We start from the raw sequence: 27,662 nt of genomic DNA on the forward strand, positions 1-27,662 counted from the left end.
AATATGAATTTTAGCTGTGTCAACCAGTTTAATCCTTTTGAAAAACAATAATTGGATGGTATAGAATAAAAGCCATAAAAAAGGTCCATATCTTTGGCACAGGAGCCCTACTCCTTGAAATATGTTCTGAAGAAATGATTCAAAAGAAAAAAAGAGTATACTTGCGTGTTAATTATAGGAAAAAATAGTTTGGTTGTTCCTCAGAAGGTGGAACATACAGCTAAATTATGATCTAGCATTCCCACCCCTATGTGTATAGTCAAGAGAAATGAAAACATACATCCCATCCATTGGACATGAATATTCATGGATGCCTTATTAATATCCACAAAGTGGGAACAACTCAAATGGATGAGTAGATAAATAAAACGTGGTATATCCATTCAGTGGAATATTTTTCACAATGAAAAAGGATGAATTAGTGATACATGCTACAACAGTAGGATGAACTTTGAAAATATGCTAAATGAAAGACCACATATTATATGATTCCACTTATATAAAATGTACAGAATAGGCAAAAATATAGACAGAAAGTAGACTAGTGGTTGCCTGGAGCCTGAGACAGGGAGGAGAGCCGCTGGAGAGATGCTGAATGACTGCTAGTAGATAATGGGTTTCTTCTGACAGGGGACAAAAATATTTTAAAATCACATTGTGGTGATGGCTGTACAATACTGTGAGTAAACTAAAAAATGTTGAATTGTTCACTTACTATTTTTTTTTAATTTTTAATTTTATTTTAGAGAGAGAGTGAGCAAAAGCAGAGGAGAGGGGGAGGGGAGAGAGAGAGAGACAGAGACAGAGACAGAGACACAGAGAGAGAAAATCTTAAGCAAGCTCTACACTCAGCACAGAGCCTGAAATGGGGCTCAATTCCACGACCCTGGGCTCCTGACCTGAACTGAAATCAAGAGTCGGATGCTCAACCGACTGAGCCACCCAGGCGCCCCTTCATCGTGTGCTTTATATGGGTGAATTATATGTGACATGAATTGTTTCAATACAACTGTTTTTTAAATTTCAAAAACAGTTAGAGGAAAAATGGAAATAATAAAAATATCTACCAAGATACCGAATACATTATGTTCTATTTTGTTGATGGAATATTATGTAGTCACTAAATATTAAGTCCAAAGACTGTGTAATAACACAGAAAACATGTAATGTGATGTTAGGTGGAAAATGTAAAAGAGTGTGATGCAAAGTGGTGTCGTAGCTAATTATACGTGCATTTGGATAAAGGCTGGCAGGAAACTCATAGACACAAGCAGGCAGTGAAGGGAATGTGTCTCTTTCTTTCAGGAGTCCCATTAATGTTGTTGAGTGTTTCGAAAGCACTTGTTTTAATGTTCTTTGTAATGGTAGCCTTGTGGTAGGTACAGGTGCTACTGAAGATGCATAAAACATAGCAAAGGAAGGCAGAAGCACAGGAGACATTTTAAAAACCAGCATGTGAAACAGCCAAGAAATGGAAATTTACATGCAAAAATTTAGCTGAGCATTTAAGGGAAATGAGTACTGAGGGAGGTGCTGAAGAATGCATAAGCAGGGCGCCTCTACCAGAATTCTGCCCAGAAAATATAGAAACTGGACTATTTGTGGGTACATTTGCCCCTGTGACTCTATGCCTGCAAGTTTTAGAGGGAGAGGAGTTTCCTATACTGGAGCTGGTCTAGGTCTGTGATAATAACCCAAAAGGAAGTAGGAAAACTTAGCAGTATGCACAGTTTACTTAAGTTCACCAAAATTGTTTTAGAATGTGGAAAAAGGGAGGAAGTCTGGGTAAGCCTAAGTGAGTCAACATTTAATGGCCCTCCACCCAGTTCTCCTCCCTTCCCAAGGCCACCTCACCTCTGCATCTGTGCACTTGACCCTTGCAAGGAAGCAACTTCAGCGGGGATGGGCGGGGTGAACCCAATTCCCTGTTGGTTAGCCTCAACCATCAGGTCAGGCGGCCAGAGAAAACAGGGGCCAGAGCAACGCTGACGACCTATAGCATGTCCTTTTTCCGGAACTTTCTCCTTCCTGGGTTCCCACTGAATGTTTGCAATGTCCCAGTTCCCTCAACATCCTAGGTCCCAGAAACAGCTGATGACTTTTGTGAGGAGCAACTCAAGTGCTGCGTTGGCAGTTCTTTAAAAGCACTCCCAATCATATTTACTCCAGATAAATAATGTGACAAGGCAAGGCTAGATGGAGGCATGGCAATCTTTAAATTAGGTTCTGGTTCCATCTCAAAACAGAACACATTGTTCCTAGCCCCAAGGTGTTGGGGAGGAGGGGTGGGGAGCTGATGGACAACAATGTCCATCAGATTGCTGAGGGAGGACTCATTCTTTCCTTCAGGGTTATTAGATTCATTTGAGCTGCCCAGCGATGCACCCTTAAGTAGATGCCATCTGGACTGATCCCACTGTTCAATCAACTAGCTGAGCCTAACAGGTGATCCTTATGTCCTTTAAAATCCTAGATTATTTCTGTCCTTTAGCACCAGGGATTGCTCTTACCTTTCAGGCGCCAGGATAAACACTGAAGGTTGTAATTACAGTTCAAGTCCTTAACCACTTCTTCCCTCTCCCTTTAGGAATTCAGTCATAGAACAAAAACACCAGGTACCTTTCCCGTGGGGATCTCTGAGCAGTTCTGTAGCTTCTCAGGGGTGCTCTGAAGTTATTACGAAAAGAAGATGAGGGCAGTAATTGCTCTCTTTTTGCAGGGAGCTGCCTGAGGCTTCAACAACTTTTCTCTAATTCTCTATAATTCCACTTGGTCCAAGTCCATTCTCAGCACCCCCGTCCCCCACATTTAGCAAATGGGGAGTTCAATGCGGAGCAGCAGTTAGCACCAGCCACCCAGCCGCTCAACCCCCCGAACAACAACAGCAAAACCTTATGTGGAAATCCTGAAATGAGGAAAAGATACAGAAAAAGGGAGACACTGGCTAATAATAACTGTATGCCCATCACTACTTTGTGTTGCATATGAACCCATGATTTCAGAAATTCCCTTGTAGGTATGGCCGAAAATCATCACATATTTCCCCACCAAACCAGTAATTTCTAGGTAAGAAATCTATGTTTTGCAACTACTGGGTTTTTTAGTCTTAACTATACGCAGTGCAAACATATCAAGGGAATCTTTAGTCTAAAGAAAATCAGGCTGCAAAACAACCTAAGAAAACTAGTTGTATGTTGCCATAGCAACTGGACCAGCCTCAGAGTGAAGGGCAGAGTTCTTCAGATTCATCTACTGTGTCTGCATATTGACTTCCTTAAAACAGAATCATATGTCCTGATCATCAACATTTTCATTAAAAAAAAAAAAGTTGTAATCTCAAGTAGATATGTTTTGACCTTTTCCCTGGTGCCATGCAGTGTCTTTTTATCTCTGGAAGGTGGGGTTTGGTAATGGGAGCCCTTGGAACTTTCATCATGGCTTCACTAATATGGTTAGGACCTGAGCCAACAGGGTTTGATAGTAATTAAACTTTGATGGCTGGAATATGACCTGTGAAGTGAGTTGCTAGTCTCTATTTAACTCCTAATGGACAGAAATCCTCACCTCCCTTGGAATCCAACCATAACCCCTGTTTTCAGACCCGGGGAAGAAGGCAGATGTTTGAATGACTTCTCCTAAGGGTAAACTACAGGGCTTCTTCCCCAGAAATTACGCCTCACCTTTCCAGGTCACAGACATCTCCACAATTAGTCTCAAAATACCCTGCATGATGTGTGTTGATAATGCAAACCACATTCACAGGCAGGGCCACCCTGGAACAAGTAATTTGCCCAGGGTAAGATAATTAGTAACAGCAGGGGTAGAGATTCCAGAGGGCCAAACTCTATCCTTTGCTAAGACCACTGAAAAATCTTCTTTTCACTCAAGAAACGTGGCCAATTAATGGACAGCAGGAGGTAGGGATGGATCAATACTTGTTAATTAATTTTTAAAGGTCATTTTTATTTTATGGGGTTATTGGTACCTACAGTTAAGTGTTTTTCTTCAGTAACAATCCTCTTGGTGTCTCCTTTAAAAAGACTGCAAAGAGAGTGAAAAATATGTGTTATGGGCATGAGAACTGGGAGCTGGAGAGAGCCGGATCTGGAGGGTCTTTGGAAATTAGTGACTACATAGAGAAAAAGATTCAGCTGGCAAAAAGAAAGATTGCTCTAACAGAAAGCACCTACAGTATATCTTAGTCAGTTCCTGCAGCTATGACAAAATGCCATAGACTTGGTGTCTTATAAACAACAGAAACTTCTGTCTCACAGTTCTAGAGGCTAAAGCCTGAGGTCAGGGCTCCAGCACTGTTGGCTGAGGGCCCCTTTCTAGGTTATAGACTTCTCATTGTATCTTCACACAACAAGGAAGCTCTCTTGTGTCTCTTTTAATTAATTAATCAGAACTTAATCCCATTTATGAGGATTCTACTTTCACGATCCAGTCAGTTCCCAAAGGCCCCATCACCTAACACCATCACCTTAGAGATTAGGATTTCAACATACAGATTTTTGCAGGGACACAAATGTTTAGAGCACAGCAATGTATAAGACCAGTGCTACACTGTGAAGGATTCAAAGATAACTAAGACACGAGTTCTTGTCCTCGGTAGCTCACATTCCCAGAAGAAAGTGACAAGTACTCTAATAATAGTACATGGACTTTGTGGTAGGGAGAGATTTACTCTGACTCTAGTCAGAAGTAGAGGAAAATACAATCTACAGATTTAATGTAATCTCTATCAAAATACCAACAGCATTTTTCACAGAACTAGAACAAATAATCCTAAATTTGTATGGATTCACAAGAGATCCTGAATAACCAAAGCAATCCTGAAAAAGAAAAAGCTAGAGGCATCTCAATTCTGGACTTAAGTTATATTACAAAGGTGTAGTCATCAAAACAGTATGCTACCAGCACAAAAATGATGAATAGATGAATAGAACAAAATAGAGAGCCCAGAAATAAACCTATGATTATATGGTCAATTAATCTTTGACAGAGGAGGCAAGAGCATGAAATGGGAAAAAGACAGTCTCTTCAACAAATGGTGTTGGGAAAATTGGACAGCTCCATGCAAAAGAACGAAACTGCACAACTTTCTTATACTGCATGCAAGAGTATACTCAAAATGGATTACACCTAAGTGTGAGACCTGAAACCATAACAATCCTAGGAGAGAGCGCAGACAGTCACTGCTTTGACATTGGCCACAGCAACTTTTTCTGGATATGTCTCCTGTGGCAAGGGAAACAAAAGAAAAATAAACTTTTGGGACTACATCAAAATAAAAAGCTGCACAGCAAAGGAAATCATCAACAAAATTAAAAGACAACCTACTGCATGGGAGAAGATATTTGCAAATGACATATCTGTTTAGTATCCAAAATATGTAAAGAACTTATAAAACTCAACAGCAAAAAAAACCCCCAAATAATCTGATTAAAGAATGGGCAGAAGACACGAATACACACTTTTTCAAAGGAGACCTCCAGATGGCCAACAGACTCATGAAAAGATGCTCATCATCAGTCATCATCCGGGAAATGCAAATCAAAAGCACAATGAGCTGTCACCTCACACCTGTCACTATGGCTAAAATCAAAACACAAGAAACAGCAAGTGTGGGTGAAGATGTGGAGAAAAAGGAACCCTCATGCACTGTTGCAGGGGAATGCAAACCAGTACAGCCATACTGAAAAACACTACTGAAGTTCCTCAAAAAATAAAAAATAGAGTTACCATATGATACAGTAATTGTACTACTGGATAGTAACCCAAAGAAAATGAAAACACTAACTTGAAAAGTTATATGTGCCTCTATGTTTATTGCAGCATTATTTACAATAGCCAGGGTATGAGAGTAACCCACGTATCCATCAATAGATGAATAAAGTTGTGTATATACATACATACACACACACACAAAGACGTACATAATGGAATATTACTCAGCCATAAAGAAGAATGCAATCTTACCATATACAGTGGCATGGATGGATCTAGAAGGTATAATGCTAAGTGAAATAAGTGAGAAAGACAAATACCATATGATTTAATTAATATGTGGAATTTAAGAATTAAAACAAATGAACAAGGAAAAAAAGAGACAACCAAAGAACAGACTCTTAACTCTAGAGAACACTGATGGTTATCAGATGGGGGGTGAGTTGGGGGATGGGTGAAACAAGTGAAAGGGATTAAGAGTACACTTATTTTTTATTTATTTTTTAAATGTTTTTATTTATTTTTGAGACAGAGAGAGACAGAGCATGAGCAGGGAGGGGCAGAGAGAGAGGGAGACACAGAATCTGAAACGGGCTCCAGGCTCTGAGCTGTCAGCACAGAGCCCGACGCGGGGCTTGAACTCACAGACCGTGAGATCGTGACCTGAGCTGAAGTCGGACGCTTAACCGACTGAGCCACCCAGGTGCCCCAAGAGTACACTTATTGTGATGAGCAGTGAGTAATGTATAAAATTGTTGAATCACTATATTGCACACCTGAAACTAATAGAACACTATGTTAACTATACTGGAATTAAAATTTAAAAATAAAGAAAAGAAGTAGAGAAAAATAGCAAAATGTTTCTTAGGGAATCTGAGCTGGGCTTAATAGGACAGGTAGGAAATCATAGGCAGATACTAAGGAAAGGATATTTTAGGAACCGGGAACAACATTAACAAAGGCATAGAATGGAAGGAAACACATTGAGTAATGTGGCTTGAGTTTTAGGTTAAATTGTGGGACAGAATTAGAACTGAGGCAGAAAAAGTAAAAACAAAACAAAAAGAAAAAGGAAAACAACAACAAAAAACAACCCCCCCTCCCCACCCTGCCACAAAAGTCACTATTTGGAGTATTCTGAAAAGCAGCTAGAGAACTTTGGATAGTATCCCACATAGAATTAAAGATTTGAAGACTGACATTGACTTGTGGCCAGTGTTTTTGTGCAATGAGCTATTAGTAAAGTTATTTTTGTTTTAAAAAGATTCACATAGTCTGATTTATGTTCTAGGAAGATACCTTAACAGATTAGGCTGAAGTATTTTGCATCTAAGTCAATATGTGTGCATGAATTCCTTCAAAATGTCTTAAACGGTTTTGTAATATGTCCTTGTACAAGGTTAACTGAGTTTGCACAGACTGCATATTGAAGATGCCCGTGCAAAACTGCTGACTTAGGTACTTCAAGTGACAACCCTTAGGTTTATGTGCTTGAGGCACTATTGTAAGCAACTGGAAAATGGTTCTGTGCAGCAGAAAAGCCAGCCAAGTCTGAAATCTCTCTGTGTCTCTCTCTCTCTTTCTCTCTTCATGTGTTTCATTTCTTGCAGGAACAGCAATGGAAGCTTTCGATGTACAGCAGCGGCATAACTCCAGTCTGCTTTACAAGCCCTCTGACTGAGAAGCCAATTGGCAAAGTAAGAATGAATCCATTTCTTACTCAACAGTATGATCTGAGTGTGTTGGCTGTTATGCCTTTTGTCTTGAGCTATTTGGGTGAAATAATCAAACTGAGCTCATAAAAGTGGTTGATAAAATCCAAATTTTGACCGGTCTGGTTGGCCCTAGTGTACCCTTGCCCTTAGCAAAATGTTAAACTGAGAGATGTTAATCTGAGGTGCCTGTGTTCAGCTTCTACCCCACTCCCATCCTGCTGATGTCCTCCCTTTCAATGTCCTGCTCTGATCTCTTTAACTTACCTTCCCTGGTCTATCAGAACTTGTTAGAAGGAAAGAGGGTGCTTTTAGTAATTTACATTGTAGGGGAGAGGGGAAAAAAAAAACAATTTTTTTTCTCTACTCCCTTAGGCTTAGTACCTGGGGTTATGCAAATCAAACTGGAAAAAAAGAGACAGATAAACAAGAGAAAATGTTTATTACTACAAATAAGGAGCCCTTCATAGAAAAGAAGTGAGGGGCCAAAGAAGCAGTTACATATTCCGGGCTTATACTATTTTAACAAAAAGCAATAAAATGTGGAGAAGTGCAGGAGAAAGGAGAAGGTCGGGTGGGGGGGGGGGGGGTGGTGGGGAGAGGTTGGGCTTCTCAGAATGGTAAATTGTGAGAAGATAAACATATGGAGAAAATTAATGGGTTGATAAGAGTTATTTATTAAGTTTGTTATGTAGACTCAAGTTGGTGCCTTACCCATTGATAAGAATCATCTCTGGTGATAAAGTCATCTTCTTGCTGGTATGGGAGAAGAAGACACATTTAAAAATTTATGTAACCTTTGGGGGCGCCTGGGTCGCTCAGTCGGTTGGGTGTCCGACTTCAGCTCTGGTCATGATCTCACAGTCTGTGAGTTCAAGCCCCGTGTCAGGTTCTATGCTGGCAGCTCAGAGCCTGGAGCCTGCTTTGGATTCTGTGTCTCCCTCCGTCTCTGCCCCTCCCCTGCTCATGTTCTGTCTCTCTCTCCTTCAAAAATAAATAAACAATAAAACATAAACAAAAATAAAAATGTATATAACCTTTAGAAAGGGAGATTTATGCCCTGCTTTTAGACTGAAAGTGATGGGGAACTGTTTCTTAGTTGACTTCAGCTCAAAATAATTCTTTTGGCAAACTGGCATATCTGGGAGTGGCATATTCTGATCCCCTTCAACATGTTAGTGTTAGGTCCAACCACAATACTACTTTTAACAACATACCTGTTATTCAAACTCTCTTGTGCAATGAACGACTACTTCTAGAAGAGAAATTACAGGTTTTGCCTGAAGTGCTACTCTTCTGAACCTGAAATCATACCCATCAATCCCACCAAGAAGTATAGAGCGTGATGGTTAAGTTTGGGCTCGCTAGAGCCAGCCTGCCTGGGTTCAAATCCCAGCTCTGCTATTCACTTGCTATGTGACTTTGAGCAAAGTCACCTGTAAAAAGGACATCATTACAGTACCTGCCTCATGGGACTGTCACCAGATTAAATAATTTAATATAAATCCATAACAGCAAGTTTTAATTTATTTTTTATTTTTTTTACGTTTATTTTATTTTGAGAGAGAGAGAGTCAGAGAGAGAATCCAAAGCAGACTCCGCACTGTCAATGTGGAACCTGATGCAAGGCTTGAACTCACGAACAGTGAGATCTTGACCTGAGCTGAAACCAAGAGTCAGACACTTAACCGACAGAGCCACCTAGGCGCTGTGTAAGTTGTTATTTTTACCTATTTTGTTCACTATGTATCCAAGCACTCAACAAATTATGCAAGTGAATGAATGAATAAATGAAAGACAATACACATGGTAAGCCTAGAGGAAGCATATCCTCAATTTGTTTATGTCAAGAAATGGAAGCTGGGGCGGATTGGGGGGGTGGCACCCCTGAGTGGCTCAGTCGGTTAGGCATCTGACTCTTGGTTTTGGCTCAGATCATGATCTCATTCACGGTTTGTGAGTTTGAGCCCCGCATTGGGCTGTGTGCTGACAGTGCAGAGCCTGCTTGGGATTCTCTCCCTCTCTCTCTGCTCCTCCCTGGCTCATTCTGTCTCTCTCCCAAAAATAAATGAAAACATAAAAAAAAAAAGAAAAAGAAGAAGAAATGGAAGCTGAGGAAGGGGATAGAAGAGAAGCATATGTTGGGAAGAGAAGCCTAAGTCTGGTATATTGAGCACACCTTACCAGAAGGACCGCAGTATATCTGGGATTCCTGCTGCCTTTCTGTCGTTTGCCCAGTAGAGCATCTTGGGGCCCCACACAATCCGGTGCCCGGGATGAAACAGAGCTGCTGTTGACAAAGTCAAAAACAAACAAAACTTCTTGTAATAGGGCTTTTCTCTCCAACTTATAGGTATCTGTGGGCGGAACCAGAATTTGTTGTACCTTTTTTTTTGTAGGTACTCAATAAATATTTTATTTTATTTATTATTTTTTAAATTTATATCTGAGTTAGAGTTTTTTTGTACTTTTTAAAAGGAAATGAATCGGGGCGCCTGGGTGGCTCAGTCGGTTGAGCATCCAACCTCAGCTCAGGTCATGATCTCATGGTCCGTGAGTTCGAGCCCCGCATCAGGCTCTGTGCTGACAGCTCGGAGCCTGGAGTCTGCTTCAGATTCTGTGTCTCCCTCTCTCTGACCCTCCCCCCGTTCATGCTCTGTCTCTCTCTGTCTCAAGAATAAATAAACATTAAAAAAAATTTTAAAGGAAATGAATCTATTTGCCTGGCGATTCCTGGTAATTTTGCCTTGGTGGCAAGTCCCGCCCAATGCAGCAGTCCACAGGGTGTGAAACCCTGGCCCAACAGAAGCCTCTTCCTCATGCAGTTGCAGGCCTGACGTTTTGCAGGCATAGAAGGGAAGCAACCCAAGCTACTTGGAACTGAGTTTCTGTACTTTGTATTCAGTGGGTCTGCACTTCCTCTCTGCTGACTGGAGTTCCTAGTGAAAAGAGTATCACTTGGCACAAAGATTAAACAAGCAAACAAAAACCCTCTCCGCACATCACAAAATGTGTTGGCAACTGCCCCAGCCCTTCACTGCCTTGTCTCTGCTTCATTCCCCTTCAGCCCCACCTATTTTGTTTATATAGGTTCTTTTTTTAAAATTTTTTTAAATTTTTATTTATTTTTGAGAGAGAGAGAGAGAGAGAGAGAGAGAGAGAGAGAGAGAGAGTGAGCACGAGCAGGGGAGGGGCAGAGAGAGGGAGACACAATCCAAAGCAGTCTCCAGGCTCTGAGCAGTCAGCACAGAGTCAGATGCGGGGCCCTAACCCACAAACTGAACCCTGAGATTGGGACCTGAGCTGAAGCTGGACAGACACTTAACCAGCTGAACCACCCAGGTGCCCCAACTTTGTTAATATAGGTTCTAAATAGACCAGCAGTTTGTGGGGACAGAAAGAAGACATTTCAAAGGCTAACATCAGATGTCAATAAACCTTGGAGGGCTCTGTTTTGACTAAGTTTCACTTCATCCAGTAGACAGTTTACTGAGTTTACTGAGTTTACTCAGTGTTTTCCTACACCTGATCAGAAACAGTAACAGCACTATAAGAATGGTAGGGAGTGACTTTCTGGAATGCTTTTCAGAGAGCAGAAGGAAATTAAGTGTAGTATGACCATTCTTGGTTTGATGGTATTTCACTCTGATTCTCAGGTCTCTCCCCTCTGGCAGGGCAGAATTAGCAGCCAGGTATCCATACAGTGGCACTGGGACTGTCTTGGGTTGAGTGGATTGCTCCAAAGCTCTGGCTTCTGGGATCTATACATTTGCTGTCAAATACTCTAATGAATTCATTTTGCAATCAGCTCTGTTTGCCATCTACCTGAAGGGGGAAAAGGATGCCAAAAATGTAAGCAAAGTCAAGCTTTTAATTATAGGGGTCAATGGAAAGCAGCATTGGTGTGAATAATTGAGTCTATGGTTACTTGACCCTGAATCCAAACTCTCTTCCTCACATCAAAAAATGTTCTGTTGGGTGAAAGGCTGCACGCCAGACCCAGTTATGGTGTCCCAAACTGAACCAAGGACTACTGTTCCCTTGCTATGGGGGGTGTAAAGGTGTTATGAAAATCCCAATTGGATAACAGAGAATACCAATCTGAAAAAATAATATTTTGGGACCGACTCCAGTCTTATAATTAAATGATAACTCTTCATTAATGGTTATGATTAGAGGGTACATATAAAGGAGGAAAACTTCCAGGAGCAGAGAGGGAAAAGCCAAAGAAATCACTCTGGGCAGCAGGAAAGCAAGCCTGGAATGTGTGATTATCCACTCTCAGATCAAGAGGAGTTGCGTGTTTTATTTTGCATAATTGGAGTCAGCGCCTTTTGAACGAAGCATACAAATTTATGTAAATAAGAATGCAAATGTTAAAAATATATGTCTTGGGATTTCCAGGGGATGACCTGGCAGCTTTGTCTTCCTTGCCTTTGCAGCTGCTAAATATCGTGTTGTGAAAGCTCAAGATGAACTTATTCCCCCAAATCCCACAATGTTATAACTGGAGGACTTTCTTTGTAATTCATAGGAGATACTCTGGAGAATGAATTAAGACAGACTACTCTTTAATGTATTTGACCGTAAACATGTTGCCCCCAAGAGGTTGCACAGGCTAGCAGTAAATGCAAAAGGGATTTTGGGATTTCAATAAATTAATGGCAGATCCAAAGTGGACTGTTGAAAGGGAATAAGACAATGATGATGGAGACAAAAACAGGGATTTTGAGAGATAAGTAACATTAGAGGACGACATAAAATTTAACTTAACAGGCTCTCCCACAAAATTCTCATTGGCCCTACTGGCAAGACAAGAGACTGGGCTGAAAGAAGCATTATTTCAGCTCAGCAAGCATTGTGTAGATCATGCGGAGTCAAAACAACCCAGTAAAGTGCCATGACCTTGGCAAATTGCGCAGAATACACAAAGCAGATGGAGCTGTTTTTAGATTAGGAGCTGCCCATGACCATGGCTATGCCAACCTGCCTTTCTCAAAAGGAATTTAGGTGATAGGTAAGCATGTCCCCAGTCAAAAGGAAAGTAACTTTAACTTGATTTGACTAGAAGGAAATGGAGAGAGACACCGCCTTGAAGGATAGCAGTGTTATTAAATGGAAGGGTGGCTAACAAAACAAACAAGGCTCCCTGGGCCTTCTGTATTTCCTGGTGAGTGAAAGGGAGACTGGAGGAGGTAGTTGGAAGTAACTGGATAAACAATAGATAAAAAGAAAGGAACTGGTGAACTCAGAATCAACAAAATGGAGCACCGCTTTATTTCAAAGGTGGGAGGCATCTGTGGGAAGAAAATAAAGAGAGGTGTCCCTTTAACAGATTAATCTTTAGCTCCTTTTAGCACTTGGAGAATATTTCTTATCAAAGGTAAGTTTAGGGTAGCAAACAGGGACATTTTAAGAATAGTCTTACAAGTGACAGCCCACTGAGAATCATTGAATGTTACATCATGATGTGGTAGCTGGATCTGGATAGATAGCACCTATTCTGTGAGAAGCACCTTGGGATTAATATTCAATATTCAGGGCTCTCAGTGACCCGAGAGAATGTAGAAGCCAACCCACAGGCTTACTGCTGCTTCCAAAAAAAAAATACCAAAGTCAGGAATAGTAATTAGAAAATAATAATAATGCTGAGCAAAGCAAGCCATTACAACTACTACAGTTGCAGATAAACAACATTTTAATTCTTTGAGCATGAGCTGTATGATTGGATCACTATCTCTATACATTTAGCTTCTGGTCTATGGAGCAAAATGCATTAAGTATTTCTCTTCTAGAGCTTTTTGTGACAAGGTGAGAAAGAAACTTTCAAAGTAAGGGGTCAATTTTCTTCTTGTGAGATAATGGAAGTTTTAGTTGGGATATGTCCATCCAGCTAAAGAGCACATTTTCCAACCTCCCTTGCAGCTAGATGTGGCAACATGATGAGATTATTGTCAGTGGGATGTGAGTGGAAGTGATGTATGCAAGTCGTGAGTTATGCCTTTTGTAGGGAAAGGCATGCCTCGCTTGCTGTCTGGACTACAGATGAGGTAGCAAAAGCAAGAAGAGCCACCTTAGACCAAGAGAGGATGGCAGAAAAATGAGATTTAAGCGTCAGGGTTTCTGACTCCATAGAACTGTTGACTGCTTTTGTTCAGCCTTCTATTGCCTGAGACAGAAATCAACTTGCATCTTGTCTACACCACTACTATTTTGGCCAGTGGTACAGTGGCCAGTGGTATCCTAGTGCACAATTAGACCGTGGGGAAAGTGGCTGCATGCTCTGTGAGAAGTCACTTAGAATCTAGTGAAAGTAGAAAACAGTAGGCAATATCAATTAAAGAAGTGAAAATGCCTAGTTGCTAAGACCCATCTCCCAAATTGAGCCTGAGTAAGGAAGGCGAGATAAACACATTAAGGTCTGTCTCTGCGAATGAGGTGATGAGCAGAAGTCCGCTTAGCAGAGAACCCTGTCTTTGAATTCTGAACATAATAAACTCAGATATCTATCATACCCTGAATTTCGTAAAAGCTCCCCCTGGAACTGAGGCAAACCAGTTTGTGCTGAAAATACTCAAACTCAGGAACAGCAATGGGACCCATTATCTGGTCAAATAACATTTCTATTGATATTCATTGTATGTAGGAGCTGCCATTAGTTTGAAAATATTTATAAATATCTTCATGCATATATTTGACATTGTATTCTATTCTTTCACCATTGGAAGCAGGTTTGGATTCCCTGGGGTAAACATTTTGGGCTCCAGCTTTTGCTATAACCCTGTCACACAGGATTTTTGTCAGCTATTTTCAACTTCTTGTCCTTGTTCATAACGGTTGTTAAAGTAGTATTCGATGTGAGTGACCTACTGCATCTACAGACATAGAATTTTACAAAAGTCAGAACCCCTCTACTGTCCTGTACTGGCCCACCTTAGAGATACTGCAGGTTTGATTCCAGACCACCACAATAAAGCAAATATTGCAATAAAGCAAGTCAAGTGAATTTTTTTTTTTTTGCTTCCTAATGTATGTAAATGTTATGTTTATACTCCGCTGTAGTCTTTTAAGTGTGCGGTAGTATTGTGTCTAAAAACAAATACCTACCTTAATTAAAAAATATTTCATTGCTAAAAAATGCTAACCATCGCCTGAATTTTCAATGAGTTTTTTGCTGGTGGAGGGTCTTGCCTTGATGTTGATGGCTGCTGACTGATCAGGGGGTAGCTGTGGCAATTTCTTAAAAGGAGACAACACTGAAGTTTGCCACAGCGATTGACTTTTTTTTTTTTTAAACAAATGACTTCCCTGGAGCATGAGATGCTCTTCGATAGCAATTTGCCCATAGGAGAGCTTCTTTCACAACTGAAGTCAATCCTCTCAGACCCTGTTGCTGCTTTATCAATGAAGTTTATGTAATATTCTGAATCCTTTGTTGTCATTTTGACGGTCTTCACAGCATCTTCACCAGGAGTAGATTCCATCTCAAGAAACCACTTCCTGTGTTCCTCCATAAGAGGCAATTCCTCATGTGTTCAATTTTCGTCATGAGATTCCAGCAATTCATTCACATCTTTAGGCTCCACTTCTAATTCTGTTGCTATTTCCATCACATCTGCAGTGATTTCCACCAAAGTCTTAAATCTTCAGTTTGTAAAAAATAAACGAGAACAAGATCTACAATATCTGTGAATCACAATAAAGTGGAGCACAATAAAACAGTAGAAAATATCAATTAAAGAGGACTGTCTGCAAATATTAAATAACCAGAGATGAGAATATATATCCTTTAAATTTAGATTCTTGGATTCCCACTATTACCCCAGCATACCCTTGGCTGAAGTTTGGGTCCACTGGCAGGAGTTCACGTGGGTAACAAATGCAACCTGATGCACCAGGACAAGAAATCTATCCATCCCAGTATTCCTAGCAGAAAAAATGGCCCCATTAATAGGTCTGATAAGCTCCAAAGAGTTATAATAAGGTTTAACAAATATGCTTAAACCAATAGCTGTTCAACTTATATTCTCCCATCAGTATATAAAAATATTCAATGCAAGATCCCAAAACCTACAGAAAATAAATGAAATATGAACAATGAATATCTATAGAATACATTTTATTAGGTCTACAAAATTCATCGGTTCAGAAGCAGGTAGATGCCTATACACTATAAAAATGGGAAACAACAAACTTGAACAAAAATCATTCTTATTCTGATCTTGCCTTACAGCTTATCTATAAAGGTTGAAATATATGGTACAACATGTACAGCCATATTATGATGTACTTGATGTTTAAATATGAGGTAAGTGTTTTATTAACAATACACACACACACACACACACACACACACACACACACACACACACACACACACCAGACCCTTGCTACTGGAGACTGTGCCATTATCAAAGGTCATGGAGTCATATTTATATTACAAAACTCCTGTTTATTCTTTTCTTATCTCAGTGTGCTGACACTTTCCCATTAACACTGCCCTGATGTCTCTCCCAGAACCCAGCTGAAAAATATCAACCGGAACTTCTGATAGAAAATGCTTAGTAGACTACCTCATCTGTTATTGACAGAAAGAGAAACTTTAATTTGTCCAACCTGGGAATAGGGAAAAAAGATCTAAGACTGCCATAAGATACATATACTCTCTATTCACATAGATCTAAAAAAAAAATAATATCACTAAACTCTGAGAAATAACACTGTAGCATTATCAGCAGAATTCATATAGAACTTAGGCAGTTTTGCTTCCTTCCCAATACTGTGAGTTCCCTTGAGAAAGCCAAAGGAAGCCCTTCTTGAAAAATTACAGTCTAAGCATTCTATGCCAACCAAATATCCATGAAGAAATAAAGAGATATTGAATGGCTTCCATGTGTGAGGCAATCTGCTATAAACAGTAATCCAGGTTGGTTGGGTATAAGTGATAACAGCAATAATAATTATTGTAATAACCACCATTGTTTGAGGACTCTGCAAAACACTAACCTAAGTTCTTCATATCCAGTCTCCCATTTAATCATTTTACAGATGAAGCCTAGAGAGGATAAAGAACTTGTTCAAGGTCACAGAGCTAATAAATGATAGAGTTGGCATCCAAAACTAGGCATGCCTGACTCAAGAACCCCTGCCTAACCACCTGCTGGAGAGATGGGTTTTTATTTGGACGATCTCTTTTCTGTTCCTAGTTAAAATATAATCAAAGTTTCCCGAGAGCACACAGAAGGATGCCAAAAAAGTATGACCTGGCTTATATTATGGGTCACTCTGGCTACAGCTAACCAACCTTAGATTTTCATTTTCCAAAGGCCCCAGTTAAAAATAGCAACCCTGCACAAGTGGAAATAATGTGTGATCATGCAACGTTAGGTTGTCTCTTTAAAGGCAGTTGCTTTACAAAGAACTTTAAAGGGGGTATGAACTGCAAAGGTATCACCATGAGGTTACTCAGATCAAAATAGTATCCTTCAGAAGCCTTTCCATATATTTTGGTGTCCCAGTTTGTCTCCATTCGGAGAAAGAGGTTTCGTGTTCACCTAATTCATGAGGCTATGCGTTTAATTTTAAGAACTTTAACACTTTCAATGAAGAGTCAAAGTGGTATTATTAAATATCATTAAAGTTCAATTTAACAAAAGAATCGCAATAAAGCCAAGGGTAGAGCTGGAATCTCCACTTGCCACTAATGCCTGGTAAGGTTTTCATATAGACCGTTTGGGTGCCTGGTGAAATAAACGAGTACGAATGAAGTGAACGGAGAGTAGATTGCATAAAAGTTTATGATCTGAAGAATAAGGGAGGTAATTAGTGGTGCGGTGAACTCCCCAATTGTGTCTACATTTTTAAAGGTCATTTCCTGCATTTTATGAGAGATGGGGAATTATATTTGGGCTCCCATAGAACTTTACTTTTACTATTATGAACATTTATTTCACTGGACCTCACTTAGGGTTGGTTGATTGCATGTCTGTCTTTTGCAGGGCTTGTAATCTCTGTGGCTGGGGGCTTAGGCGGGGCAGGATTGTGCCTTGTTCATTATTTATGTCCTCAAATCACCAAGCCTAATTCTTTCCACATTGTAAGCTGCTTTCCACATTGTAAGCTCCCCCTGTTACCAAGGGGAGAGAAGTGATAGAAAAAGAAAGGGAAAGAAGTTCTCATATTGTTGTATCTTAGATCCCTGTTTTCTTGATCACCTGGGTTCAGCCTGCTTTTCATTCAATGCCTTCTGAAACCTCTCTAACAAACAGTGAAAAACAGTGAAAAATTCAACTTTACCTTAAAAGACATTTGCTTACAGGGTAACTCTTAAAAGACATTATTCATTTCCAAAAGGCAGAAACTGATTTTTATAGCAAGAACTTACAAAGGGAAATCAGCATTTAGATTACAATAGAAAAAGAGGTTGAGGGTGGGAGGGTGGGAAGTGTTTCCATTCTTTGTGGCGTAGAAGATTCCTTCCTTCACTGTACCAGAGAAAGTAGTCTTGCCAAGGTCAGTAGGAAAATCCTTACTGCTAAATCCAGAGTACATTTCAGTTCTTCTTTGGCTTGACTCAACTGACCTTTTCTTGCAAGTTGTTCCTCTCTTGGTTTTTTTTTGAGAGCTGACCCTGCAAATTCCCATCTGACCTTCTCAGTCTCCTCCACTGTTTCATTCATCTTTCTTCCTCAGTGATGCCTCCGATTTTGCTCTCTAGTGTTCCATTCCTGGTGCCCATTAAAAAAAAAAAATCAACTCTCTCTCCTTAAGAAATTTTCTTCATTCTCTTGTTTTATTTGCTCAGTATGTTCAAAAACTAAAGCAATTGGCCCCTCATTCCCTTCTGATTCTGCTGCTGTATAAATGCTCTGTACCTCTCCCAGTGAAGCGTTCCTACGTTCTTCCCAAAACTGTAAGGCAGGTACTTAGGTCCCATCCCTCATTCTTTCTCTTCCATTCAGTCAGCCATGCAATTCAGGTGGCTCTAAATCCTCGACCTTCACCCTCTTTTCCCCCCTTGTGATTGTTGTAATTAAGGCCTTTGTCATCTCTCCTCTGGTTCCAGATGAACTCCCTAACTGGTTCCCCTCTCACCACTCTCACCTTCTTTCAGCACCCCATCAATACCACTACAGAGTTATCCTTTCCAAGTGCAAATATGATCAAGCTCCTTACTTGACTGAGAGGTGGAGTGACTTCCCATTACTACTGAGTTAGGCTGAATGTCTCAATGGCAGAGTGAGGCATGTATGACGACATACCTCCTGGCCACCCCAGCCTCAGCTCCATTGCTCATTCCCTCGACTCCTACACACTACTTCACAGCTCTGTGCCATTGCGCAAGCTGTTCCTGCCTAAGCCCCTCCTCTTTTTCAAAATCTGTCTTACCATTCACTTCCACTTTTCTTCTGCTCCTCCTCCACCCTCTATTCTGAGTTAAACCTGTACTTGTTTTCTATTACTGCGTTGCTCTTACTTTGTTGAAATTGTTTGCTTGGATTTCCGTCTCCTCTTAGTGACGGACCATGTTTCTTTTCTTTGTATTCCTCCCTGTGTGGCACAGTGTATGGCACACCCCAGGCACTGAATGGTCTGGAAATCTTATTTGTGCTTGTGAATGCTTTGTTTATTTCACCACAAACCTGGAATCCAGAGCTCATTCAAACCCAGAATTCAGAACTTTTCTTCCCACTTACAAATTTTAGGATTCTCTTGGCCAGATAACCCAACTCTAAACTTTCATTAATTAAAGTAAAACACTTCCCACAGATGATTAATGCCCACTGTTATGCTGGAACTCATTGTAAGAAAAGGAAAGTTTTTTTATCAATTAGAGACCATGAAGACAGGGCCTTGGCCAATGTGAATTCCTCCCTATTTAACTGATAACAGTGAGATAGTTGAGGAAGATGGGTATATTATCCTGTTTAGGTAATTCTACCAGATCTATTTTATTAAATAGGATTGCCAAGGGAGCTAGAAGTGTCTGCTCTGCCTGTAGAAGGTAAGAGTGATCATGGTCAGCATTTCCAGAAGCGGCCTATGCAAAGAGAAGGAAAAATCGTTGGTTACTGGCTTCAGCTTGGACAGATAGGAAGTCAGTCATGAAAGAAAGTTCAGCCTTTTGTTCCTTGAAAATATCTGACCAGTTTAAAATCAGGCATTCTGATAGGTTAACTCCAAGTGTGAGAAGATGAGAGGCTTGTACATATGGATTTCAGTGTCTCACAAAGAAGAATTTGTAGCACTAAAACTTACACTTTTTCATTTTAGTCAATATTAGTAATCATAAAAATAAAATTTTATGGCATCCTTTTTTCGAAGAGCAAATTAGATACAGAAAAATCAAGAATCTTCACATATTTTCATTTTAGCATGGAACAACTCTTACTATGAGAAAAGTATACATTTATAATTATATGATCAGACAATTTTACTAAGAATAGTAGGTGAATATCATTTGATCCATGGTGCTAAGTATTCTGGGAGATACTAAAGAAGTTATTCCTGTCTTAAGGGATAAAGAATGGCTTATTCAGCACTGGAAGGTAATTTAAATGTCATCTAGTCCAACTTCTCATCTGATGCTTAAATCTGTCCTACAAACACCTGCCAACCCTCCTGTGGCCATTTCCAGTTAGAGGGAGATTTCTACCACCTGAGGCAGTTCATTTCATATTTATATAGCTCTTATTATTAATGATAATAAATAAGGTGCATTGCGTGCTTACTGTGTGTTAGACACTGGGCTAAGCATTTTATCTTCAAAAATCCTGCTTAATCTTTATCATAACCTCATTAAATGGTACTGTTATTATTTCCATTTTAAAGATAAAGGGGAAATTGAGGCTTAGTGAGGTTGGGCAGCTGCCCAACATCATCCAGCTTTAAGCAGAGGACCTGGTTTTGACTACATAGTCTACGTTCCTTTTTTTTCCTTTTTTTTTTTTTTAAAGTTTATTTATTTATTTTGAGAGACAGAGAGAGAGAGAGAGAGAGAGAGAGAGAGAGAACTCCAAGCAGGCTCTACACTGTCAGCACAGAGCCCCACATGAGGCTCAGTCCCATGAACTGTGAGATCATGACCTGAGCTGAGATCAAGAGTTGGACACTTAACTGACTAAACCACCCAGACACCTCAACATAGCCTACATTCTTTTTTTTAAATTTGTTTTGAGAGAAAGAGAGAGAGAGAGAGAGAGAGAATGAGCAGAGAATGGGCAGAGAGAGAAGGAGATAGAGAATCCCAAGCAGGCTCCATGCTGTCAGCACAGAGCCCAATGTGGGGCTTGAACTCATAAACCGTGAGATCATGAGCTGAGCCGAAACCAAGAGTCAGACGCTTAACCAACTGAGAAAACCAGGTGCCCCTAGTCTACAATCTTAAACAGTATGCACATGCAGCCTCTCTAATTCAACCTCTTCCCTTTGGTGACATGAAATATACCTTCTTATAGCTTCTATTCATGGGTCCTAATATTCAAAGGTCCTAATTTTTAATGAGGTGGCACTAAACACGTCCAGCCTCTTTTCCACATGGTAGGTCTTTAAATAGTTAAGACATTTATCTTATCCACTCTACCTCCTCGATATTTCCACTGGATACCCAAGTGCATTGCCTTCCATTTTTCCTTGTGTGCATTGATTTCAAGGTCCTTCAACATAGTGGTCAATGTCCTCTGGACAAACCCCACTTTGGGGTCTGATACATTTAACACAGCATAAAGTCATGAAATCATAGCTTAAAATCCAGCTTTGTTAGAAGAGTAGAAACACAAGGTTGAGTCATATGCTTGTGGTCAACCAAAGCCACTAAGTGTTTTGCTTATATGTTGATAAGCTATCTGTCTGGTATTGTGTATTCTTTACACAGTTAGCTTTTTTAACTGAAATTTAGAGTTTCATACTTCTCTCAGTTACATTTTACCTTAAGAGTATAGTATATTGTTTCTAGAATGCTATAGTCTTTTAGGATCAAAATGCTGCAACTTAGTATTTTTTATCTTTCCCTTTGTATTTGTTAATTTTTGCCATATATTAAGCCACCCTAAACTTGGTGGATTTGGTTCCTAATTCTATGTGTCAGAACTTATGCTGGGCTCAGTTTAGCAGTGTTTCTGGACTTCACCACTCATATATCTGTGGTTAGCTGCTAGGTCACCAGGAGGCTGGTGGGTCTAAAAAAGTGTCAGCTGGGATAGCTAGTCCTGTTCTACATGGTTTCTCATCCTCCAACAGGCTAGCCTGGACTCGCTCACATATCAGAAGAGAGGTCCCAAGATAGTAAACAAAACCAAGAAAGACCGTTTGAGTCCTAATAAACTCAGGACAGAGACACCATCATTTTCCCTGTAGCCAGTTGGCCAGAACAAGTCCCAAGGCCAGGAATCTTCAAAGGCTGGGAAAACAGCCTCCATCTCTTGATGGGAGGAGCTTCAAAGTCACTTTACAAAAGGCCACCATATCAGAAGACATGAAAATTGTGGCCATTTTTTTAAATCTCTCATACTCTTAGGGTCATGCCATTTGCGGATTTGATAATCACATCATCAAAATTATCCTTTAAAAAATTCATAGGAATTTCAATATAATAGGGTCCAAAAATGAAGTCCTATATAGCATAGTACTTTGGCTCTTACAACCTACTTAGACAACCATAACAAACACACTGTAAACAGTAAAAGAAAAAACTTACATGTTAAATAAACTATGCCATTTTCTTTCTAAAGACATATAAAGAACAAAGAGATCTTTAAGGCCAGTACCAGGAAAAGAAATGTAGATGACTGTAAACTTGATCTAGATTTGAAAAAGAAAAGGCTAGAATCTGAGTTAAAAGAGAAATGAGAAAGGTGTTCAGGTTAGGAATTAGCATGTGTAAAACCAAATAGACACAGAATAGACCAGAGTGACAATTTTGAAGAGTTCCTCTGAGGAGTAAGTGGTGAGAGAAAGGGAGGCCAGGTGTGGGGGACCCATAATGAGAGAACTTGAAGGTGGAAACTTGAATTTGAATTTGATTTTGTAAATAACGAGGAACTATGGATGGTTTTGATCAAAAAGATAATGTGATTCAAATTTTTGCACAACTAACCTCATATTAGTTAAATTTTTTGAGTCAAGAAACCATTTTTTTGAGTCAAGAAACCATTGAGAAAGTCTTACAGCTTTTTTATTCCTGATTTAAACCAAATACCTGATAACTTTTTCTTAAGGTAGTAAAAAACAAAACAAAACAAAAATGACCTAAATAATTACCCTGTCAATGAGATTTATTTCTGCCGATTTAAGGAGCAGACAGAAGGTGTCACATCTGGAAAGAGGTGACTATGTTCTTTTTCTTAAAGAAGAAGAAAAAGGAATGTAACTACTTCTGCTTATATTTGAGTCATTATATCATGTGTACAGATTTTTCAAGGTTATTTCCCTCAATGGCAAAATGATTGTTTGCAGAAATAAAAAGCTGACATTTTCAAGATTTAAAACTTAGTGATTGAACAAAACCCTGAGTAATCACAAAAGTCCTAGTTTTCCATTCTGGTATAGAAGTGCTCTTACAATAAGTAAGAGGTCATGACAGACACCCAACCATGTCAGATACTCTCAGTCTGAGTCCTAGTGTGATATCTCTGTAAGTAACAGAATCTCTCTCCAATGTACCAATGTCAGGGCACAGAGAGTGCTGGGAAAATTATTGAATATTTGGAAAATAGTCTGGGGTCCCACTGAGAAAAGCTCTATGGCCAGTCAGAATTCCATCACTTGGTGGATGGTGCAATAAAGGCCATCTTCACTACTTGTCTGGAGACATTCTTGGAATACATACTTTCTAGAAGAAATCAATTTAAATCCTCATCTCCCTTGTACACTGAAGTGAATTTCAGATTGATCCAAGATTTAATGTTAAAAAGAAAAAAAAAAAAACAAAGTCCTAGGAAAATATTTAATGATCTGATACTATAATAGAGCAAGACTTTCTAAGCTGAAAAGTATTAGAAACCTAAAAAAAAGTATTAGAACCCTAATGCACTACTGGATCCAGGAAATAATTATCAGTGACCATTAAAACTGATAGCTCAAACATTGATTGCCTGCAATGTTGATTACCTGCAACCACTAATTAACTTTAACATCAGTAAAAGTGAGACACGTAGACGTTATGTGTCTCATGACATGATGCAAAAGGAGGTTCACAGTATCACCTGTGAAGTATTCTGTCTCTCTAAAATTAATCCTGAAGCTTACCGAATCTGTACCTATAAATATCACTTGATAGAAAATTCACAGGATAGAGGAATGTAGTAAATGACATCACATGGATATAATCATCCAAATCTAGAAAGGGGGCGGGGGTATTCCTTAGGACAAATGACTCCGTTTTTTCAACAAATGAATGGCATAAAATATAAAAAGGAGAGGGAACTTTTGTGATACATGACCAAACACAGTACATGGGTCTTACTTGAATCTAGATTTAAAAAAATTCGGCAATGATATTTTTAAAAATCAGAGAAAACTGAGTCTGACTAGATATTAGGTATTAAAGAATTATTGTAAATGTTGATGGGTGTATTGATTGTTCTTTGAAAAACTGTGATCAAAACTGTGTCTGAAATTTATTTTAAAATACGTTAGCAAAAAAACAGTGAATGCATGGGAGGGAATGTATGATAATTTTTGTCCTCGGTAATGAGTACATGTGGATTCATTATAATATTTTTTTCTATTTTTATATAAGTTTGGAAGTGTCTGTTCAAATTATCTGAAAGTTGTTGGAAAAAAATATCACAAAGGAAAAGGTCAAGGTAATATACAACATAAACAAAATTAAGGGTTTCTATGTTCTCTTAAACAACAGGCTGGGGAAAATATTTGTTACAAATGTGACGAAGAATTAACATCCATTTTGAAATGCATACATGCACATACATATATGCATACAGGCTGATAGGAAAAATGCTAAGAACCCAATAGCTAAATGATATAAACATTGAATTCAAAAGGGATAATGCAAATTGCTTAAAATATCACTTTAGAGATAATCATAAAAAAGCAAGTTAAATCCTTTTCAACTGCTAAAGTAAGCTGTTCTCCAGAACATATATGCCTTTTGTGCCTTGGAAGACAATCATTTCCTATGATCAATGGAGAAAATTTTTTAAAATAGCAACAGATATTTTATTAAATGCCAGAGAAGTGTCATGTACAGTAAGAACTATGTTGGGAAAGTCCAACACTTCCAAGGGCTGATAAAATTCTGGCCAAGAGGCATGATGGGCCTGAAGAGGGAGTGCATTAAAAAAAAAAAAAAAAGAACTCGGGGAGCGGGTTGTGACACGGAAGGGCCTCACAGGATGCTTCTACAGGTGTTGACAGTGTTCTTAATTTGGTTACTAACTACGTGAGTGGTCCTTCATAACTATTTCTTAAATTGTATATATAGATTTCATGCCATTTTAATACATGCATTATATCTTATAATAGAAGTTTGTTCTAAAGTAAAGTCCAACCAGTATGGTCATCCACATGGTTTGAGTTGCCTTATGTGGTGGTTGGCCTGAAATTGCCCTGAGTGAGCAAAGAGGAGGATGACTGCCTTGGAATGGGGTCTGCATGGGAGTAGCAGACTCCATTGAGGTTCTAGAGTGGTGCAAGCTGTTTCTCAAGAGAAATTCTTAACTCATGTTTGGTTCTAGGGGCTCCCCAGACGCATCATTGGCTGCTGAAGAAGCGTTCATCTCTGGAACTACCTGAAAATTAGAATACCCCAGAAAAACCCAAGAATTCCCTGAGAATTTTCTTTTTTTCCAACAGTTCTTTGAGAAATAATTGACATACATTACTGTAGGAGTTTAAGGCATATAGCATGATCATTTGATTTACATATATGGTGAAATGATGACTGCAATAGATTCAGCTAACAGCCATGTTCTCATACAGATACAATAAAAAGAAAAGAAAGAAGAAAAGAATAAAGGAAAAAAAAAAGGTGTTCTCCTTATGATAAGAACTCTTGGGATTTACACTCTTAACAACTTTCCTATATATCACACAGCAGCGTTAGCTATAGTCACCATGTTGTACATTATATCCCTAATGTTTATTTATCTTATAAGTAGAAGTTTGTCCTTTTGACCAACTACCTCCAATTCCCTCTCCATACCTTGCCTCTGGCAACCACAAGTTTGATCTCTTTTTGTATGAGTTTTTGTTGTTGTTGTTGTTTGTTTGTTTGTAAGATTCCACATACAATTGACACCATATGGTATTTTTCTTTCTCTATCTGGCTTATTTTCACTTAGCATGATGACTTCAAGGTCCATTCATGTTGTCATAAATGGTAAGGTTTCCTCATTTTTTACGCTAAATAATATTCCATCATGAATATATATCACAATCTCTTTATTCATCCATCCATCCATGGACGCTTAGGTTGTTTCCACATCGTGGCTATTATAAATAATGCTGCATTGAACGCGAGGGTGCAGATAACTTTTCCAGTTAATTTTTTTAGTTACCTTTGGATATATTCTCAGAAGCAGAGTCGCTAGATCATGTGGTAGTTCTATTTTTTAAAAAATTTTGAGGATCCTCCATACTGTTTTCCATAGGAGTTGGACCTGTTTCTTTTTCTAATCCCATCCATATGGGATATTTTAATGGCTAGAAGAGCTCCATATACATTACACATAAAGCTAGCATCAAGACATCCTAAGAATGGGCAGGCTCTCAAATGGTTTTCTAGTAGTGAAGATGGATTTATTCTTATTTCTTTTCATCTTTTTACCTAGTTCCCCCAGGTGACTAATACCATGTGTTCATAAGATGGAAAGTGAAGGTAAAAGAATAGATGATTTGGTTAAGCTATGATCTTACAAAATCAACCAAGTTTGTACTCCAGTGTTAACTCTCAGTTCTAAGATGCTGTGTGCAGTTTGTAATTGGTGTGTCCAGAAGGCTGGCGTGTAAAGCAATTGTGTCAGGTCAATATCAAATCCTATTCTTAGCATCAGGTGCTCAACCATGATCTGTCCATGGTCATGCACTTTAAAAGAAATGATAAATGATAAAAACAACCAAAAATGTCAAAGAAAGATGTGACCATTTGTTGATACAACTGTGGAGATAATCAATTTACAAAGTCATTTAGAACAAGGAATTAAGGCTTTCCCTGAAACCATACAACTCACATTATGCTCTATAATTCTCTTTCCCCACTTGTCTTCTCAATTTGCTCCAACTTTATCAAATTACCTGGAACCTGATTATTATACTCTGTCCTCAAGAAAGTTTTTCCTGGGGACAAGGGAATTAGTCTATAAGTTTCATCCATGAGTTTGAAAATGTTAATTAATGACAAATTAGAATGGCATTTACAATAGATTATTTGCAATAGAATTTGGTTGTCTTTGCTTAGTTTTACAAAAAAAAAATCCTCTTTTTGTGTTTATGGAAGTAATACTTTCAATGTTCTTCATTATGGCTAATCTGGAAAATTCAGGGAAGGTCAGCAGGAAACAAAAATTTCCACAATCCGAAGATAGCTACAATCCAAAGTTAACATTTTTTTGGTATTTTCTTCCTACTTCTGCATGCATTTGTGTTATATAACTAAGATTATAAAACATATGCAGTTTTGTACTCAGTTCTTACTTCACATTCCTATATGAGCATTTTACAATGTCATTACATGGATTTCAAAACTATCATTTTTTTTTATTGAGGCATACATTAACATGCAACATTATATTAATTTCAGGTGTGTAACAGAATGTCAAAAATCTCAATCTTAATAAATAATATTTGAGTATATCATTATAGCTTAAATTATTAAACAAAAATTTTTAATGTTTATTTATTTTGAGACAGAGACAGAGACAAAGCACAAGCAGGGAAGGGGCAGAGAGTGGGGGGAGAGAGAAAATCCCAACCAGGCTCCAAACTGTTAGCACAGAGCCCGATGCGGAGCTCAGACTCATGAACTGTGACATCATGACCTGAGCCAAAACCAAGAGTCGATCACTCTGCTACCTGAGTTATCCAGGTTCCCCTTAAATTATTCTTAAGTTGTGGATATTTTGTTGTTCCTAACTTTTGTCATTATCAATAATACCAAAGTAAAAAACATGAACATACTTATACATAGATCTATATATGTTTCTCTAATTATTTCTTTATAATTTTTCCTACACATGGCAAAGGCCAGAAACTTTTAAAATG

The 27,662-nt window shown here is 38.9% G+C and overlaps 1 protein-coding gene across 9 annotated transcripts in view; it reads left to right on the forward strand.

The window, feature by feature from the left end:
* The window catches only part of RASGEF1B (RasGEF domain family member 1B), a 642,397-nt gene that overhangs the window by 474,092 nt on the left and 140,643 nt on the right, over window positions 1-27,662 (forward strand). For all 9 annotated transcript variants that reach the window (XM_042936076.1, XM_042936078.1, XM_042936079.1 and 6 more), the window contains one exon: window positions 7,341-7,427. In XM_042936076.1, the coding sequence (XP_042792010.1) occupies window positions 7,341-7,427 (87 nt within the window). The remainder of the gene's footprint in view (window positions 1-7,340; window positions 7,428-27,662) is intronic.

Source organism: Panthera leo, chromosome B1 (assembly GCF_018350215.1).
Source record: "Panthera leo isolate Ple1 chromosome B1, P.leo_Ple1_pat1.1, whole genome shotgun sequence".
Taxonomy (NCBI): Eukaryota; Metazoa; Chordata; class Mammalia; order Carnivora; family Felidae; genus Panthera; species Panthera leo.